The following is a 21,839-nucleotide window of genomic DNA, read 5'->3' on the forward strand; positions in this document are numbered from 1 at the left end:
GGACCCATGTGAATTCTCCAGAGTCCGTTTTCTCAAGTATTTTGTGGACTGACGAAACAAAAATTGAATTGTTTGGCCATATGGATGCTTCTTACGTTTGAAGGAAGAAAGGAGAAGCTTACAACCCAAAGAACACCATACCCACGGTGAAACATGGTGGTGGTAGCCTAATGTTTTGGGGCTCCTTTTCGGCTAGTGGTCCAGGTAGTTTGGTCAAGATAGATGGAACCATGAAGAAGGAGCAATATTTGGAGATACTCCAGAAAAAAATTAGACAGGATGCGGAGAAGCTCCATTTAGGACCAAACTGGGTCCTTCAACAGGATAATGATCCAAAACATACTGCCAAAATAGTCAAGAAATGGTTTGAGGATAATCAAATTAATGTTTTGGAATGGCCTAGCCAGAGTCCCGACCTGAACCCTATCGAAAACCTCTGGCACATATTGAAAACTGAGGTTAAAAAGCGGAAACCTAGAAATTTGAGGGATTTGGAGAACTACTGCATTGAAGAATGGTCAAAAATCAGTGTTGATGCTTGTAAAAACCTTGTTGATAAATATCCCAAACGGTTACAGGCAGTTATTAAGAATAAAGGGCATGCTATTGACTATTAGTAAGAGAGGTATGAATAATTTTGAACTAGTGCCATTATTGTTTTTCTTTGTATAATGTTTCAAACTTGCATAATTTATTAATTTGTTGAGTTTAAATTAAATGCTTATGCTTGATTTATTGTTTGAAATCCCTTTAATATTGTCTACCTTCTGGTTTGAGCAATATTCTTATAGAAATCTCAAAGATCCGAGGGGTATGAATAATATCGGGCACAAGTGTATATATATATATATATATACAGAATGAGAGAAAGAGAGAGAGAAGGTGGGAGAGAAACTACAATAATCAGGTTAATTGTTAAAATAGATGTTGGAGAATTATATGGGAAAAACTCAAACGATGAATGAAATAAGCACAATGTTATAACTTGTAACGCTGTTTTATGACAAATATTTGTTTAAAATGTATTTGAAGACAACTATACAGTAGTAAGTAGGTATTGTGTTTGAACCGACCGACAGACTTGGGTAAAACTTTGGTGCATGAATATCACTCGTGTCACGCATGGAAAAGAAAGGGTTTTTATCGTTATAATAGGCAGACGATTGCTCCACTGTTAATGTCTTACCAGGTTAAAGAAAAATTGGAGCCAAGTAAAGCATCTTCTGTTAAACCGACAGTAAGAAAAGATTATACCCTACGAGATTACGAAAGTTAGTTTTGTACATATCTAAGGCAACGATAATGAAGGTGAAACATGCACGTCAAAGCCAAAGATAATAAACTTGAGACATACACGTCTCAGTCAAGGCTAATGAGCTTGAAACATACACGTCTAAGGCAAAGATAATGAACTGGAGACATACACGACTAAGGCAAGGATAATGAACTTGAAATATACACGTCTCAGTCAAGGCTAATGAGCTTGAAACATACACGTCTAAGGCAAAGATAATGAACTGGAGACATACACGACTAAGGCAAAGATAATGAACTGGAGACATACACGACTAAGGCAAAGATACTGAACTGGAGACATACACGACTAAGGCAAAGATAATGAAGGTGAAACATACACGTCAAAGCCAAAGATAATAAACTTGAGACATACACGTCTCAGTCAAGGCTAATGAGCTTGAAACATACACGTCTAAGGCAAAGATAATGAACTGGAGACATACACGACTAAGGCAAAGATAATGAACTGGAGACATACACGTCTAAGGCAAAGATAATGAACTGGAGACATACACGACTAAGGCAAAGATAATGAACTGGAGACATACACGACTAAGGCAAAGATAATGAACTTGAAATATTTTTTCTATCGTATCAGCTTTTACAGGCAGACTTTTTTGCTGTATCACAGCTCTTTTGTACAGTCATGCAAACAACAGCCTCAACCCGATATCGAAACTCAACCGCCAGCGGTTCTAAGAAAGGCTGTTTCTTGAATTAAATGAAACCACAATGATATTAGCAAAGTAGACTTTTGACAAACGAGCAAAAGTTGTCACCTGTTGAATTAGAATGCATGCTTCATGCTAAATTTACGGTAGAATACGGTGAAACTTGTGCCAATTTTTGCATTAAATATTAATCCCTTTTCATTATATACTGTGCATCGAACACTTACCATAAGATTTTGTTCGCTGCACCTTACCACAGTAAAGGTCCATTCAAAATTTCAACAAGATCGGTCCTGTAGTTTCCAAGAATATGGTATAGTGTTGAATAATCGCTATTAATCGTATTAATGCATACTGATCCATAACTGTGCACCTAATGGATACCATAATACCTAGTTTGTTACACCTTATCATAACAAAGGCTCATACAAATTTTCAGCCAGATTGGCCCAGTAGTTTCCCAGAAAATTTGGAACGTAGCATAAAAAGAACGTTACGTTATATTCTAGTGACAATTGACCATTTATACTTGCCATGGAAGATAGAAACGAATTGCTCCACTGTAGCTTTTCAATGCGATTATATAAGAAACGGCCGGGAGATGTGATCGAATTGCGACCGTTTATCAAAAGAGAATATAAATCGAAACCTTAATAAATACTAAAAAATAATACGAATATTTTAACATTAAAATGAATGGCTCTTGTCTTAGGCAGGCTCCATGTTTTTACAAGCTTCTGGGCTTGATCTTTAATCCTGATCTGATATAAAAGTCAGGTTCGGCCAATGATGGAGTACTGTTGCCACATCTGGGCAGGGGCTGCTAGAAGCAGCTTATCCTGCCTTGACAGAGTTCAAAATAGACTTTGTAGCTTAGTGGGGGGATGCCCTTTTCTCTTCCCTGCAACCTCTTTCCCAAAGGAGAGACGCTATGAGTCTGTCTCTGCTTTATCGTTATTTTCATGGCAAGTGCTCGTCCGAGCTCCAATCTATGATCCCCTCACCAAAATTCCACGAAAAACACTCGTCTAGCCAAAACTATTATCAATAACCAGATCCGACATGAAATAATATGAAAAGTGTTGATGTATCGTAAAAAAAAAACAACCAATCTTAGATTGACAGACTATGAATACTCACTGTAAGAGTACCTGCGCTCGAAATTTATGCAGCAAGTGTTGCGCAATCCCCGGCTACACCCCTCAGGATGAATGGAAACAATGCCGAGACAAGATAAGCGGAGACATACAGTGCATAGAATTCCCAAATGGTCACCCATCAGGTACTAGTCAGGCTCAAGGTTGCTTAATTGTGGTGATCTGGTGAGAACCAGTGTGTCAACGTGACAATGTTCTATATAATAGGAACGTACATTGCATGACTAACGAGCATAGAATCCCCTGTAAATTGACGAGTGTTTCAATAAAAAGTCCAACATGATCAATACTAAATATCGATACAAGATGTGTCTTTGTTGTGTTTCACTTTTTGCTGGTCGGTGGCCATTTTTATTGTTTTACTTTTTACTAGTTTACTCGTTTGCCCTTAAAGGGTAGGATGAAAGGTGTCCAAAAGTGATTTTCAGATTTTAGTGTCTTTTATTGTCTTGAGAAAACAATTTTTACTTGATGAGTGAAAAAAAATAAAACTCAGGAAGCCTCTACTAATTCAAACAGGCCCTATTAAAAGTACTACTAAAACCAAGTTTCTACCTCCCTCCTCTTTGAAATGGAAATATTTTTTAAGTGAAACAAATAAATCGTCAGGACACAGGAGCGCTACTAAAAGCAATAAATATGGTTATAAATAAGATTATATTTATATATTGTATATTTATATTTAAATCATTTTTTTGTTTTAATCAACGAGGTTAAATTATATTTATTTGTAAGGAAAACACGTTGAAAAAGGTTAAAACAAAAATATACTGTAGACCTTGTGTATGCTTTGAATAGCAGCAGTGGGTTTTAATATCGGACTTAAAACAGAGCAGTCATGAAATAGGTAAACAAATGCATTTTTTTTTAAATCGGAAGTCACAAACCAGATGGACAGTTTAAACACACAAACAAGCAAGCTAATTTGAGTTTTATAATTATACAGATAATTCAAATTTAATTTTTTTTTTAAATTGTTTTAGATGTCAAATAATCCCGTCAAACAAACGATTTATAAACAGATAAAAGATGCCCCCAATGTAGAAACGGTTATAAAACAAAACAACCAAACCAAACCAATCCTTTTGCATTGAGCACTCTTTAAAATCGAGAATGAAACCTGAAAAGGGTTGATATGCCATCAAAAGAAATAATCAAACCGAAGCAAACACCATGAATAAATATTTGAATAAAAATTTTAAACATGAACACTTTTTTCTAAGATTACTGGATTCGGCAATGCATAACCTGAAAAGGGTTGATATGCCATCAAAAGAAATATTCAAACCAAACCAAACCCCATGAATAAATATTTGAAGATATCAACAAAAAAGAATCGATACTTTATTTTGGTCTGATGAAATGTTATCCTTGAATTGGCATTCCACTGAAACATGTCTGCACATATGTAACCAATAACGTTTGTAGAATAAACAAACTATATACGAGCTCTGTCCTTTTGCATTGAGCACTCTTTAAAATCTAGAATGAAACCTAACCTGGTGATTCTCGATGCAAACTATGTGCTGCATACAAGCAAATGTAAATATACAACTTTGCACTCATTTTCGAGGGGCGTTCGTATATATAGGAGGGAGTGTGGGTGCGTATCTTTGCAGGTGTATATAACGAGAGCATATGTGCGTGCGTATGTGTATGTGCGTATGCATGCTTATCCGTGTACATGCATGCATGTGGGAGCGTGCATCTGTGGGTTATATTTGTATGCGGAGGAGTATGCCGGCGCGCCCGTGTGCACCCACATCTAACCAAAAAAGTGAATATCAATATACAACTTTGCACTCATTTTTGCTATAATAATTAAATACCTACAGGCACTAGTGTTTCATCCTTTCGGGAATCTTCAGTGCAGTTTTGAACCCCGCACCACGAGACACCTCTGGCTCGATTTAGCGAAAACCTAATCCATTCGGTCACCATTAACCGCGTGAAATAACGTCGAATTTAAATATTTTAATTGTAAATGTTCATTTACGTCAGTCAGAAAGTGATCTAATCGTTAAACGATGATCTATGCATAAGAGCTAAATTGACCAACTTTAATTCAACTGAAAGTGCTCAACGATAAGAAATGAATTTCTTAAAGGGGCTGTCATAATTATTTTTTTGCTATAATAATTAAATACCTACAGACACTAGTGTTTCATCCTTTCAGGATTCTTCAGTGCAGGGTGTCACGATTAACACCAGCCGAACGATTCGAACCCTGCACCACGATATATATATATATATATATATATATATATATATATATATATATATTATACCTGAGGGGATCAGAGGGGATTTCAAATTGCATTGTTATGATAATAGAACTTATGCATTCATGACCTGAAAGTTTCATCTCTCTATTGCAGATATTGATAGTGTGAGACTAATGCCATAAAAGAAGACAGCGAAACGAAAAACCATGAGTAAATATTTGAGGATGAAATGAACTTGAAACTTCTTTATATAACGTGGCAGTTTGGAACAAATGACAGAAAGAAAGAAAAATCCAGGTCCGCAGTTTTTCTTTCTTTTATTTACATAAGTCGTTTATTACTGTTACCCTCCCGTCCTGACACCAGCTTAAAAGTCTCTCGATTTTGCTCCACTACACGCCGTTATATGTCCATTTTTTTCAGGCAAACTCTTTCTTCCCTCTTCATTTTACACGTCCATCTCCTTCGGCGCCGACTTTGTTTTTCCTCGACCACGTGGTGTCCTTTTTTTTCTTTTTCTTCAGACGCAAGCCCGGGCACACTTACTAATTTGCATATGTGTTAAAACACTGCTCCTGCTGCCGCCATCCATCCTTCGGCTGCCGCTGATATTTTCATACGCGCTCATATACGCTCTGTTAAAGAAGATTTGGCATTAACCTGCCATAAAACAAAACAACCAAACCAAACTCTACAAATAAATACTTGAAGATAAAAAGAAGTTGAAACATAAAAACTTTCCAAAATAACTGAATCCAGCATTAATTAACCTGAAAAGGGTTGATATGCTGTAAAACAAAACAACCAAACCAAACACTTTGAATAAATGTTTGAAGATAGAAAAAAATTAGTACATAAAATATTTACCAAAATGATGTGTTACTTTGGCCTTCGGGCCGAGATCAAAGTGTAGTATCTGTTCCGGCAGATACTGCAAGCAAAGACCATATGTTGGGGCAATCCCACATTTAAGACCTTGGTCAATGTAGGGGCAACCCTTCATACCAATTGTCACTATCCAGCTCCCCTACTCCCCGGGAAGTTGGTCCCCGTTTCCCCTTCACTCCTCACTTTAAAAATCGGCCTTGTGCCTAATTTGCTCGGTGGGGGAGCAAATAAATACTTCAAAGTGTAGTACCTGTTCCGGCAGATAATACAAGCAAAGACCATATATGGGGCAACCCCACATATAAGACCTTGGTCAATGTAGGGGCAACCCTTCATACCAATTGTCACTATCCAGCTCCCCTACTCCCCGGGGAGTTGGTCCCCATTTCTCCTTCACTCCTCACTTTAAAAATCGGCCTTGTGCCTAATTTGCTCGGTGGGGGAGCAAATAAATACCATCTGTTCCGGCAGATACTGCAAGCAAAGACCATACGTGGGAGCAATCCCACATATCAGACCTTGGTCAATGTAGGGGCAACCCTTCATACCAATTGTCACTATCCAGCTCCCCTACTCCCCGGGGAGTTGGTCCCCATTTCCCCTTCACTCCTCACTTTAAAAATCGGCCTTGTGTCTAATTTGCTCGGTGGGGGAGCAAATAAATACCTCAAAGTGTAGTACCTGTTCCGGCAGATACTGCAAGCAAAGACCATATGTTGGGGCAATCCCACATATAAGACCTTGGTCAATGTAGGGGCAACCCTTCATACCAATTGTCACTATCCAGCTCCCCTACTCCCCGGGGAGTTGGTCCCCATTTCCCCTTCACTCCTCACTTTAAAAATCGGCCTTGTGCCTAATTTGCTCGGTGGGGGAGCAAATAAATACCTCAAAGTGTAGTATCTGTTCTTCAAATGCGGCACTTCCATTTCTTGTTCTCTTTCAGTAGAGGAGAAATCCTTCACGGCTGAGACAATTTTTATTTTTGTACCTTTTCTCCGCGTTAAAAAACGACCCTGGTGTCTAACTCTGTCCCGTGGGGAGGCAGTGTAAATATGTTTTATGATAGAAAGTCAAATAACATCATGAATAAATATTTTTTTTTTTTTTCAAAATTAATGCATTCGGCATGAAATTATCTGAAAACTGGTTATGTACTATAAAACGAAATAATAACACCAAAACCTGATGGAGCGCGTATGACTACGAGGAAAAAAATCACGAACAGCGAAGGATGGATGGCAAGCGATTGTATTAGCAGCAGGAGCAGTGTTTGAACGCGTATGCAAATTAGGAAGTATGCACGAGCTGACGCGAAAAGAATAGGGGAAATAGGACACCAGGTGGTTGAGAAGAAACAAAATCGGCAAAATTCTTACGGGGGGGGGGCATTCATAAACGTTACTTTAAATATATATATACATCAGGTCACATAGTCGCCAACATAGGAACGTATACAGCATGTTTGTCGAGCCCAGCATCAATTGTAAACTAACTATAGCTTTGATAAAAAAAATAAATCTAAAATGATGAAGTTAAACTGATCTTTGATTCACTTTGTGAAAAGATGTGTATTTGTTGTATTCTACCTTTAGATTTATTGTTTTTTATTGTTTTTTATTGTTTATGATTCAAATTTTATTATTTAAAAATCTTCTTTTGTTTTAGATGTCAACGAATCAGGTGAAACAAACGATTTATAATCGGATGAAAGACGCGCCCAACGTGGTTACGTCGGAAGAATCTATACCGTTGGTGAAATCGGGGAAATATGTGCTTATCAGCGAGTGGTCAAGTCTCAACTTGTTGGCGGCCCAAAATTGTCGAAAATTGATGGTCCCCGGCAAAACGTTCGAGACAACCCAAATTGCGTTCGCCCTCCCCAAGGGATCAGCGTTGAACTCCGAAATGTCAACATTGTGAGTCCCCGTTTTTAGTTTTGCTTCGCAATCCTTATGCTGAGAATTGTCAATTTGGATTATTTACTCACAAAGTGTGACACAAGGTCAGTGTTTAACAGGGAGTATATTCAACTCACTGAAAAGGAGCACTGTAAATGAGGCAGATCTTTTTTAATTTTTTTTTTTTTTTTACAGATGAGTAACCACTTATTTAGGTCAGAAAACGCTTGAGATACAAACAGCCAATCGAGAAAACAGCAATTTCCCCCTTTGTCAGAAAAATTGCTCATCGAATATGATGAGTAAAAAAAAAAAGTAGAAGAGAATGTTTTCATCTTTTTCACTATTATTAAATTATTGTTATAATAGTTTATCAGTAATAATTATATTAATATTATTAGCAAAGATAACCGCGTTTCGCGTGGGACGTCACTGTGCACTCGGGTACCCGCGGTTCGACCACCCTTGCAGTAAGTTAATGTTATAAGAGCAACTGTTGCTTAAGGTGTTTTACCTGAAAGCACTTCGTTCAAGATACATTGAGATCATTGCCAAGGCTGCTGCGAAGAAGGTGGGCTCTCTATACCGTGCTTGAAAGTTACTTACTCCTGAAAGTATCCTCTACCTCTACAAAGCGGCCATTCGCCCATGTATGGAGTACTGCTGTCACATTTGGGCTGGTGCATCTGCTACTAGTCTCTCACTCCTGGACAGGATCCAAAAGAGAGTCGCCAACCTAATAGGTCCCGAACTGTCATCTAACCTTCAGCCCCTGTCCCACCGACGAAATGTTGCATCCCTCTGCCTGTTTTACAAGTATTTTAATGGTGGATGCTCTGACGAATTACAAGCCCTTGTACCCCCTCGACGAAAATACCCCCGACAAACCCGACAAGCAGCAAAGTCCCACCCCTACACAGTTGAGATCCCTAGATGTAAGAAAGCCTTTTACTCTAATATCTTCTTCCCCAGAACTGCAGGACTTTGGAATTCTCTTCCGGTTTCCTGCTTCCCCAACTGTACTGACATGCAGAAGTTCAAGTGTCATGTGAACAGACATCTTGCTCCTAAACTCCCTACATAGTGAGTACCTCTGTAACTTAGGTCCCTGATAGTAGCCCCCTACATCAAAATGACAATGTGCCTTGTTTGGGGTGAAAATGTAATAAAAAAAAAAATTTTTTTTAAACATTTAACTACCTCTTGAAGTGACTGAAATCTAACCATGAACTTTAAAGCAAATAGATTTTATTCACGTTGACAGTTATATTGTTGCACATAAAAATTGGAACAATTACAAAATAACAAACACATTTTTATCAAAGACATAGCAAGGTGCCCCAGCTTAATGTGCACCATCCTTAGGTAGGAAGTTTATGAAAGGCTGCACCAAATATGACCTTACATTTTGACCTTAACCTTGTGCACCATCCCTAGGTAGGAAACCATCATCATTTCAGATTTGATCATGATCGGTCCAGTGGTATAGGATGTACGAGAGTATATATATATATATATATATATATATATATATATATACATAGGCTATGACCTTTATCTATGACCTTTACCTTTGACCTTTACCTTGGAAAATGAGTGGGGGACAATCATCATCCCAGGTTTGATCATGATCGGTTCAGTGGTGTGAACTGTAGGAGAGCATCTATACATAGACTATGACCTGGATCTTTGACCTTAACCTTAAAAAATGGTGTGCAGCATCCCTGCGTGGGGGGGGGGGCTATTATCATGCCAGATTTGGTCATGATCCGTCCAGTGATGTGGGCTGTAGGAGAGTTGTACACACAGACACACACACACGAACGATACTACTTTATATATAGAGATATGTGTTTCACTCATAGGTAATTTATTTCATCATTTATTATGCACATATTACTTTCTGTTTAGATCAGAAATTTTGTATGTAGCGAACTAAGAATCATGGTCATATGTGTCACTAAGTCAGATTTTTGAAAACAATACTATCCACAAACTTCAGAATTATGTTGCTTTCTCTTTTTTTTTAATTTTCTTCCTTTGAAGATTGTAACGCTCGGTATAGGGCAGCCAAACCAGCTGCCAACATTGCCCTGCTTTTTATTGAAACCAACCGAGAGCTCTTTTAAGTATCCTTGTTGTTCCCTTAAGTGCAATTGTCTGGATCTCTTTTGCACTCATTTGCGAGGAACATAATAGAAATGATGATGCGACTTAGTGGCCAAAGCATCAACCACCATTTTTAAACCTTGGACGAAAAAAAAATCAAGTTAGATATAAAAATGCCAATAAAACACTTTTCCGCAGGTTAAGATATCTTTTTCAAAAGAATACGAACCAATCATGGTCACGTATACCTATCGACTTTGCTTGCTCGCTTGACAGGCATTACTACCTTAAGCAGCTGCGTTGTCAATGACAATGATACACAGTTTACGTTGAAAAGATTTTTTTGCCATACTGGCTTTTAAAATGTTAATGGTACTCCAATTTTTGTGGCTTTTAAATTTTTAATGGTACTCCAATTTTTGTGGCTTTTAAAATTTTAATGGTACTCCAATTTTTGTGGATTTTAAAATTTTAAAATTTTAATGGTACTCCAATTTTTGTGGCTTTTAAATTTTAATTGTACTCCAATTTTTGTGGCTTTTAAAAATTTTAATGGTACTCCAATTTTTGTGGCTTTTAAAATGTTTAAATTTTGATGGTACTCCAATTTTTGTGGCTTTTAAAATTTTAATGGTACTCCAATTTTTGTGGCTTTTAAAATTTTAATGGTACTCCAATTTTTGTGGCTTTTAAAATTTTAATGGTACTCCAATTTTTGTGGCTTTTAAAATTTTAATGGTACTCCAATTTTTGTGGCTTTTAAAATTTTGAAATTTTAATGGTACTCCAATTTTTGTGGCTTTTAAAATTTTTAAATTTTAATGGTACTCCAATTTTTGTAGCTTTTAAAATTTTTAAATTTTAATGGTACTCCAATTTTTGTGGTTTTTAAAATTTTGAAATTTTAATCGTACTCCAATTTTTGTGGCTTTTAAAATTTTAATGGTACTCCAATTTTTGTGGCTTTTAAAATTTTGAAATTTTAATGGTACTCCAATTTTTGTGGCTTTTAAAATTTTTAAATTTTAATGGTACTCCAATTTTTGTGGCTTTTAAAATTTTAATGGTACTCCAATTTTTGTGGCTTTTAAAAATTTTAATGGTACTCCAATTTTTGTGGCTTTTAAAATTTTTTAATTTTGATGGTACTCCAATTTTTGTGGCTTTTAAAATTTTAATGGTACTCCAATTTTTGTGGCTTTTAAAATTTTAATGGTACTCCAATTTTTGTGGCTTTTAAAATTTTAATGGTACTCCAATTTTTGTGGCTTTTAAAATTTTAATGGTACTCCAATTTTTGTGGCTTTTAAAATTTTGAAATTTTAATGGTACTCCAATTTTTGTGGCTTTTAAAATTTTGAAATTTTAATGGTACTCCAATTTTTGTGGCTTTTAAAATTTTGAAATTTTAATGGTACTCCAATTTTTGTGGCTTTTAAAATTTTGAAATTTTAATGGTACTCCAATTTTTGTGGCTTTTAAAATTTTAATCGTACTCCAATTTTTGTAGCTTTTAAAATTTTGATTTTAAAAATTAGGGGACTTTACTTTTAGAACGACCATCGTATGACAGGATGCGCTCCAGACGCCCATGCACAGCTATCATCAATCGCTGGTAACAATGCATTTAGAATGGTGGTAACTATGTAGAAATATACATTCTAAAGCACAAACGGTTGTTCGTTTTAATGGTACAACTTCCGTCTTCGCAGACCTCTAACTTTTAAAGATAAAATACGAGGCTTTACTGTTGGATTGACTTTCGTATAACAATTCAATTCAATATCATTTTGTATCTTTTTTTTTTTAGAATCAACATCATGAGAGAGGCGGGCCTGGTAGAAAAATGGCGTTTGTTTTGGTTACGAAAGCATGGGGCCTGTTCCAAGCCGACTGACCAAACACCAGTAACGCTGGACATCGAGTCACTAGGTGGCGTTTACATCGTTTTTGGACTTTTCACGTTAGCCGCGTCACTCATTTTCGCGTTTGAAATATTCAACCACAATCAGAATAGACGGAAGAAGAAAATCCCGCTTAATGACGTCACGCAATATTAAGTAAATAGAATATTTCATTTATTTGTTTGCAAAATGCCTGCAACAAAAAAATATCGTAAATTTACGTTTAGAAATCAAATGGTTTAATTGACTTCCGCTTTTAGATCACCTGGGACTCTTACTTGTTGATTATATTTGTTGCGCATAAAATAGTTTCAGACATTAAAATTTGTAAAACAGCAGGAGCTATTTGTCGTACCGTAATTTGTTGTGCGTTAATTTGTCATACCTAAATATCAAATAAATCGGGAATGAGCAGGAGGAAATTATGGTAACTTAATTTGTCATGCGAAATTTGTATAACCGTGTTTTTTTTCGAGAGGTTAGCCGCGTCTTTCATTTTTGCGTTTGAAATATTTAACCACAACCAGAAAAGACGAAAAGAATCTCACTTAATGACGTCACACGTAATATTAAATAAATAAACGGAATGTTCTGTTTATTTACTTGCAAAGGCGATTTTAATTTTAATATATATATATATATATATATATGTATATATATGTATATATATGTATATATATATGTATATATATATATGTATATATATATATGTATATATATATATATATTTATGCCATTAAAATCGATAAAACTTCAGGTAAATTGTCAAAGTTGAAAGTTTGTTAAATGTTATCGAAAAGAATAGAAATCGCGATTGACTTCCGTTTTGGGGTCACCTCTAACCTTTAGTTGCTGATTGTGTTTGTTGTATATAGAATCGTTATGGCCATTAAATTTTATAAAACCTTCAGGAAAATTGCCAGAGTTAAAAGAATAGTAGTTCGATGGTAGAAACTATTGGAGCGGAAATTTTTCTGTGTCTATGTAATAGAAGGTATTATTCGATTCAAACGTCACTCTTCTGGAGGTTGAAGGTTCTAATTGTCAATGTGGACGATACAAAGAATGCAATTGTGGCTTAGTGGGGGATGCCCTTTTCTCTTCCCTGCAATCTCTCTCCCACAGAAGAGATTAGCGAGCCTGTCTTTGTTTTATCGTTATTTCCATGGCAAGTGCTCGTCCGAGCTCCAATCTCCTCCCCCTCGCCAATCTTTCACAAGAAACACTCGTCTGGCTGAAACCACTATCAGTAATTTTTCCCACTCTTTATCTGTGCCTAAATCAAAACGTAGATTCCATGAACAAAGCTTCTTTCTTAGAAGTGCACGCCTGTGGAACTCTCTTACGTTTGCCTGTTTCCCACCTGACTACAACTTGGATGTCTTCAAGTCCAACGTAAACAAATTCCTGACAAATCGCTCCCTTATCAAATCTCCAATACTAACGATTACTACGATACGATCCCATTGATTACTGTACACGCAATAACCCTTGTCCCCGAATGGCTTCCGGGCCTTGATAAGTGGTGACCTCCATGTAAAAAAAAAAAACTTACTGAAAGAACAAGAACATGTTAACCCTTTTATTAAGTAAAGAGTTCCGTTTGAACCTGCGCAGGGATTCCTGAGTTCGACAGTAATATTCCTGAGTTTCACAAAAATTGTAATACAAAGTATTCTTGGCGCCAGCGACCGAGCTTCTGCTTGTGACGGGATTGGGAGGGAAGAAGAAAACAAGAAAAACGTAATTTTGTAGATGATTTTTTTTTTAATAGCAATTTGCATATGAGGTGGTATGTTGTCAATTAAAAGGACGGATTAGTGAGACGGGGTTTTACGTTGAGTAAAACTGAATTGAACGTTTCGATATTTCGCGTGCGAGTTTACATATACAGGGTGAATCAGAGGAAACGGATGTTTTGGATTCACCATTTTTCACGCAAGTTCACGACTCCACGGTAACATGAGGGCAATAAATTAAAAAGAAAAACAATTCAAAATCAATAACTAAAACAAAATTTAATAAAAAAAGACAAACAAATAACAACAAACTAAACAGCATCTTAAGCAGGTTTAAAGAGTACCTTCCTCACTCCTTATCACTTACTCAAGAAGAGCAAGGAGCGTTCTAAAAAAACATCTGTTTACCGTGACTCACCCTGTATATAAGGAGAAAGGGTAATCTCCAAAAATACGGTTAGGGCTTACAACATGGCCGCCAGAAGAGCCAACAAAAAACTGCGAATAAAATATATAAAACTTGTAATTTCTGTTTTTAAAGTGGGTTGTCAATTTTCTTTATGAAATATACTTCCAAAATAAACTATTACAGTCGTTTAAAACATAATAGAAGTATTATTTTTTATTTTTTAAAAACAATGTTTACAAAATGTCTACGCACGTTCGTAGACATTTTGTAAACATTGTTTTTAAAAAATAAAAAATAATACTTCTATTATGTTTTAAACGACTGTAATAGTTTATTTTGGAAGTATATTTCATAAAGAAAATTGACAACCCACTTTAAAAACAGAAATTACGAGTTTTATATATTTTATTCGCAGTTTTTTGTTGACTCTTCTGGTGGCCATGTTGTAAGCCCTAACGGTATTTTTGGAGATTACCGGAGAAAGAACGAAAGATGGATATATATTAAGAGAGATAAATAGATTAATGGATAGATAGACAGACATACGGATAAATTTTTTTTTTCAAAAGTATTTTTCATACTGCATATAAACTTTATAGATTGAGGCACAGATATTTTATTACTTTAGTTTTTTTCTATTTTTTACAAGGGAGTCACCACTTACTAAGTCCCGATGGCCATTCGAGGATAAGGATTAATGAATTTGAGGTGATAGTTTAGTAATTGTTAATGGTATAAATTGGGTAAAATTTAATTATTTAAGGGGCGATTCAACAAGAACTTGTTTACATTAGACTTGATGGTTACCTTGCTGTAGTCTGCTGGAAAGCAGGCCAATGGAACAGTGTTCCACAGGCAGTTAGTTCTAGGAAAGAAGCTTTGTTAGATGTTCGTGGAATCTGCGTTTGGATTTAGGCACAGATAGAGAGTGGGTGAAATTGTTGACAGTGGTTATAGCTAGTCGAGTGTTTTTTGTGAAAGTTTAGTAAAGGGGCCATAAATTAGAGCTCAGACGAGCACTTACGATGAAAATAACAGTACATCATTCTACTGCATAGAAACTGTTTTAGTTATCTGATGTTGATTCAAATAAAGCAATGATTGATTATTATGTCGTTTCTTTTGCTTGGTTTACGGCAGAGATCAGAAACTTCCGGTTCGCGGGTCAAATCCGTCCCTTGAGTAAATTTTGTTTGATCCGCCATCTTACTCAGGGCACGATATATATTTAAACAGAACAAACCGTCGTGGATGTTGTAAGATTGAACAACTATCATTTTTAAAAAATATTCCTGAAGTAAAATAAATATCGTTTAAATACAGACTGAGTCATGGGAAACAGATGTTTTTAAAGAAAAAAAAATTCAAAATCAATAACTAAAACAAAATTTAATATAAAAGATAAACAAATAAAAACAAACTAAACAGCATCTTAAGCAAGTTTAAAGAGTACCTTCCTCACTCCCTATCCTTACTCAAGGAGAGCCAGGAGCGTTCTAAAAACATCCGTTTCCCGTGACTTACCCTGTATATAATGAATAAATATTTAATAATCCAATCATAATGTTATAATAAACTAGTAAGAAATATTAATAAATATTTACAAGAAATGGTAACATAATAAACGTAAAAATATCTGCGAGATACCACAAAATGCATTCCATAATTTTTCCAGACGTCCAGGCGAAAACTTCAGATAGATTCGAGGCCCTGTCGGTGGGGCATTAGAATACGCCGACTGCCCCCCTGCAGAGGGTAAAAGTCCGTCAATGGGGGTCCTGGATATGACCTTAAACTATATCCAGTGGTGAGGCCACAGCTTGTTGGCTTTGTGGAGTGTTGAGCCACCCTTTAATTACCATTGCTCCCAGGTCCAGAAATATAGTATATGCACTAAGATGCACAGCATGCGATAAATCCTACATAGGCGCCACCAAAAATTTCAGCAATAGAGTGGCCTTACATAAGAGCAACATTAAAATCGCAGATAACAGACACCTCTATGTTGCAAAACACGTACATACATGCAGTAGAAATAGCTTCAAAATAAGGTCAACCTCCCAAACAGATAATTACTTTTATTTACACAGGAAAAAAATATTACAGGATTTACTCCCGAATTAATTCCGACACTGCACCCGCCCTTTCTACCCTCGGTCAGTGTAGGAGAAATCCTTCGTGACTAAGACAATTCTCATTCTTATTCTTGTACCTTTTCAGAGTGCCCCTTTCTCGGGGAGCGGGATCTTCCTCACACTAGGGGCCGATTCTGGGTCTGGCCCTGCCCACGTAAGGAGACAAATAAATGGGAACACTAAAAAAATCCCCTATAAATATGCCACTTTATATAAACAAACATAATAATATGAATACCCCAACCGACTAAGACTAAAACGAAAATCACACTAGAAAGAAATTAAAATCTTAATATCTAAAAAAAATAAAATCAAAATTTAATGAAAACACTCCTACCAATTACCCTTGTTTTAGGGGAGCTGCCCCCCCCCGCCACACACAAATTAAAAACGACCTTGTGTCACATTTGCTTTCGTAGGGAAGCAACTAAAGTTATAAAGTTATAAAACTTAATGACATAACAAACGCTGGAAAAATACATAATGTAATTAAATCTTTCTTAAGTAAGAGAAAAATCAAAGTTGTCCTCGAAGGTCGTACCTCAGGGGTCTATCCTTGGACCTTTATTATTCCTGATATTCATAAATGACCTCCCTGATAAAATTGTTTCGGAGATGGGTATATTTGCTGATGACACCACTCTCTATAACAGGTCAGAGGGGAAAACAAATGAACACATATCTAAGGAAATGGCAGAAACACGAGAGGATGACCTCCAATCCGTAGTGGAATGGGGACAAAAATGGATCGTCACATTAAATGATGCCAAAACTAAGCTTGTTTCCTTCAATAATTACAAGAAACATTCTCTACCACTAATAGCAATGGCCATGTACACATTACCCGAAAGTAATTCCTTTAAACTCCTCGGCCTAACCTTTACAAGGAACATGAACTGGCATACATACATTGAGAGCATTGCTCAGGCTGCTGCGAAGAAGGTGGGCTCTCTCTACTGTACTAGACAACTAATTACGCCTGAAAGTATCCTGTACCTCTATAAGGCCACCATTCGCCCATGTATGGAATACTGTTGTCACATTTGGGCTGGTGCATCTGTTACTTGTCTCTCACTCTTGGACAGGGTTCAAAAGAGAGTCGCCAACCTGATAGGTCCTGAATGGAAATATGTCATAAAGTTTAACAAGGGTTTTTTAATATAGATCCACAGAATATTGTGATAAGTGTTTCAGTGTGAACAGGTATGGTATAATAAATTATGGGGTTTATCTATTTTATTTTTACTTTCATCATATTTTGCTTTGGTTTTGATACCCTCAAATTCGAAGCTATCTCTTTACAATCCTTCCTTTTCATAACCTATCATACTTTCATAAATCAGAGTCTATTTTCTGTAGGCTGGTTTTGAACCCAGTCAACGACGGGTACTTTTGCTAGTATATATATATATATATATATATATATATATATATATATATATATATATATATATATAATGGTTATATAGATTGGTTTCCTTGACGTAAATCCAATAAAACCTGCATGCTCAACGGAAAAACGAGCAGGTATATAGTATGTTTATTATACAAACATTATTGATTACATATGTGCAGACATGTTTCGGTGGAGTCCCTATTTAAAGAGACCCACCTCGTTAGACCAAAGAAGGAAACTACAAAGAACTGCAGTTTAATTCGTTTTGTATGTAAACAAATATCCGGGTGTGAATATTAGTGTATGAATGTGGAGGGAAGTACAATTCGATCTGATTAGACTATCACGGGGGGGGGGTTGCATTTCAAACTAAATGGTTGTCTCTCTGTTTGCTTTGATCTGAAGCAATATTATACCCTCGCCAGCGCTGCTTCACTATTTTATTTTGTTAGTTTATATGTTTTGTTATATATATATATATATATATATATATATATATATATATATATATATACATATATATATGTGTGTGTGTGTGTGTGTGTGTGTGTATAGATATATGTTTTATTTTTATTACCGTTTTAAAACGTGTAATAAAACAGATAAAACGGTAATAAAAAATAAAACACATATTTGCTCTGCAATAGTATTGAGCATTCTCTTCAGGTTTTTACTTATTACAATTATATATATATATTATTTTTACTTATTACAATTATATATATATATATAACAAAGCATATATTGTATATCAGGTCATGTCATATGCTACTGGCACCATGTAACCCAGTACTACCTGGCTTATGGCCGGGTTACCGGCGACTAAACTGGTTCCCCCACCAGACTTGTTTGGTGAGGAGGGCGGCTAGTCTCCCTGAAGGATTAAAAACAAGACCTTCCAAAGGGAGAATGAACCCTTTTTCTGGGTCAATGGCCTACTAGCACTGTGTATATTTGTGTGTGTGTGTGTGTGTGTATATATATATATATATATATATATATATATATATATATATATATATATATAACAAGCTTATTACTTCCAGGGGTAAAGTAACCAATGAAGTTTAAGGAGGTTAATAGAAGAGTGCTCAGTACGCATTTATGAACATGTTTCGGTCAGCTAGTTACTAACAACTATAAACATCTACTGCGGTTTATAAGCAAAGAACAATCAATATTTTTAGGTTCACATTGAAAGTTTTTCTTACGCATACTCTTCAGAAAAGATAGAAAATTTTCTTAAAAAACATCAGCTGGGAATTTAGCAAGTAGAAGAATTTACCTCTCATGTTAACTGATGGTTACGATAAATAGAATCAAGAATCTTCGAATATACTTATATTTTATTAATTTATATTTGTTTTGTTGTTATTATTGTGAATAAATGGAAGAAATGCATCAGAAACTTCGACAACAACACCCAGCATTAGTCAACAGAAAAGGCCTAATTCTCTTTCACGACAATGCCCGACCGTACGTTGTTAAACCGACACTGCAGAATTGGGCCAGGAAACTCTGTCTCATCCACCAACTCTCCAGACCTCTCACCTATCGAATACAACTTTTTCAAGCATCTTAAAAAATTTCGGCGTGAGAAATGCTTAAGAAACCCAAGAGATATCAAAAAACACCTCACAACCCTAATCCGGCCGGTCGGTAAAAAAGTTTTTATTTTTTTAAATTTTGTTGAAACCGACAACACACATACGCACGCACGTACACACATACACACACACACACACACACACGCACGCACACATAAGCATCGCTTCCGTGTTCTCTGCACTGCACGTGCCGGGGTCAAACAGAAGTTAAATGAAATCAATCAAAAACGGCTCGACAAAGTTGTGTCTGAACTTTTTATTCTATGAAACTTAAGATTAATAAAACGAAATAATCGTGACCCGTGGAAATTCCACGGCGAATATTTCGCATTCAATAAAAACAAAACGAAAAAGTAGTGAACAAATAAATATATAAGAAAATGAATGTTACCAAAGACAAGATAAGTTACCCTTCTACCTACCTAGATCACATTTTTGTTGTTTTAACTTATTTTAAAACGTTTATTTAACACAAACAAAAGTAGCGCACAGTTTTAAGTTAGAACAATAAAGATGACATTTTACAGACATCTTGTGAGACTCGATAATCGCTCCAAACTCGAAAATTAAGCAAAATACTGGTAGCAACACATCCAATAAATGTCAGCAAACGATCGAACATGTTTTCTTTTTCACATTAACGAAACTCTTATCAGAGCAAAAGCGAAAATGAGGAGCAAACACAAATGAAGAAGTCGGTTTTTATCGTTGAGCACAAAAACAAAAACAAAAAGAGTATTTAATCTAATAGGCCCCGTGCTATAGGCCAATCTCCAAAGTCTGTCCCATCGCCTCAGTGTTGCATCCCTGTTTACAAGTACTTTAATGGGATGTGCTCTGATGAACCCATAGCACTTATACCAGTGCCAGGAAAACTTGTCCCGGGAAAACTCGTCTCCGGAAAAACCGTACCCGGAAAACTCGTACTGTTCAGTTTGTTCAGGTATGCTGAAAACGAATATCGCAAGGAAAATTAGCAGAGAAAAACAGTTTTGGAGTTAGTTTTATTAATGTGTGTATTGTGAAATGTAAATCACTGGCGACCATGTTTGAACAGGCGGCATATGAAAGGGGCAAAACCTCAGTTTGTTCAGGTATGCTGAAAACGAATATCGCAAGGAAAATTAGCACAGACAGATAAATAGTTTTCGAGATATTAATGCGTGTATTTTGAAATGTAAATCACTGGCGACCATGTTTGAACAGGCGGAATATGAAATGGGCCAACCCCCAGTTTGTTCAGGTATGCTGAAAACGACTATCGCAAGGAAAATAAGCAGAGAAGAATAGTTTTGGAGCTAGTTTTATTAATGCGTGTATTTTGAAATGTAAATCACTGGCGACCATGTTTGAACAGTTTGACCAGGCGGCGTATGAAAGGGGCCAATCCTAGGTTTGTTCAGGTATGCTGAAAACGAATATCGCAAGGAAAATTAGCAGAGACAAATAGTTTTGGAGCTAGTTTTATTAATGCGTGTATTTTGAAATGTAAATCACTGGCGACCATGTTTGAATAGGCGGTATATGAAAGGGGCCAACCCTCAGTTTGTTCAGGTATGCTGAAAACGAATACCGCAAGGAAAATTAGCACAGACAGACCAATAGTTTTCGAGATAGTAATGCGTGTGTTTTGAAATTTAAATCACTGGCGACCATGTTTGAACAGGCGGCATATGAAAGGGGCCAACCCTCAGTTTGTTCAGGTATGCTGAAAACGAATATCGCAAGGAAAATTAGCACAGACGGACAAATAGTTTTCTAGATATTAATGCGTGTATTTTGAAATGTAAATCACTGGCGACCATGTTTGAACAGGCGGCATATGAGAGGGGCAAACCCTCAGTTTGTTCAGGTATGCTGAAAACGAATATCGCAAGGAAAATTAGCAGTGACAAATAGTGTTGGAGCTAGTTTTATTAACGCGTGTATTTTGAAATGTAAATAACTGGCGACCATGTTTGAACAGGCGACATATGAACGGGGGTAACCATCAGTTTGTTCAGGTATGCTGAAAACGAATATCGCAAGGAAAATTAGCAGAGACAGACAGACTACTAGTTTTGGAGCTAGTTTTATTAATGAGTGTATTGGTAAATGTAAATCACTGGCGACCATTTTTGAACAGGCGACATATGAAAGAGGCCAACCTTCAGTTTGTTCAGGTATGTTGAAAACGAATATCACAAGGAAAATTAGCAGAGACAATTAGTTTTCGAAATAGTTTTATTAATGCGTGTATTTTGAAATGTACATCACTGGCGACTATGTTTGAACAGGCGGCATATGAAAGGGGGCAACCCTCAGTGTGTTCAGGTATGTTGAAAACGAAAATCGCAAGGAAAATCAGCACAGACTGACTATAGATTCACCATCAAAGTATTGAAATATTTTTTTAATTTTAT

The 21,839-nt window shown here is 36.2% G+C and overlaps 1 protein-coding gene across 1 annotated transcript; it reads left to right on the forward strand.

Moving 5' to 3' along the window:
* The first annotated feature begins 1,177 nt into the window (after window positions 1-1,177).
* Window positions 1,178-12,307, forward strand: LOC145243747 (glutamate [NMDA] receptor subunit 1-like). Its single transcript, XM_080106792.1, has 3 exons — window positions 1,178-1,237; window positions 7,906-8,156; window positions 12,058-12,307. The coding sequence occupies exons 1-3, from the start codon at window positions 1,178-1,180 to the stop codon at window positions 12,305-12,307; spliced, it is 561 nt and encodes a 186-aa protein (XP_079962918.1).
* The last annotated feature ends 9,532 nt before the right edge of the window (window positions 12,308-21,839 follow it).

Source organism: Euprymna scolopes, chromosome 22, assembly GCF_053919585.1.
Source record: "Euprymna scolopes isolate OS-2025 chromosome 22, ASM5391958v1, whole genome shotgun sequence".
NCBI classification, from domain to species: Eukaryota; Metazoa; Mollusca; class Cephalopoda; order Sepiida; family Sepiolidae; genus Euprymna; species Euprymna scolopes.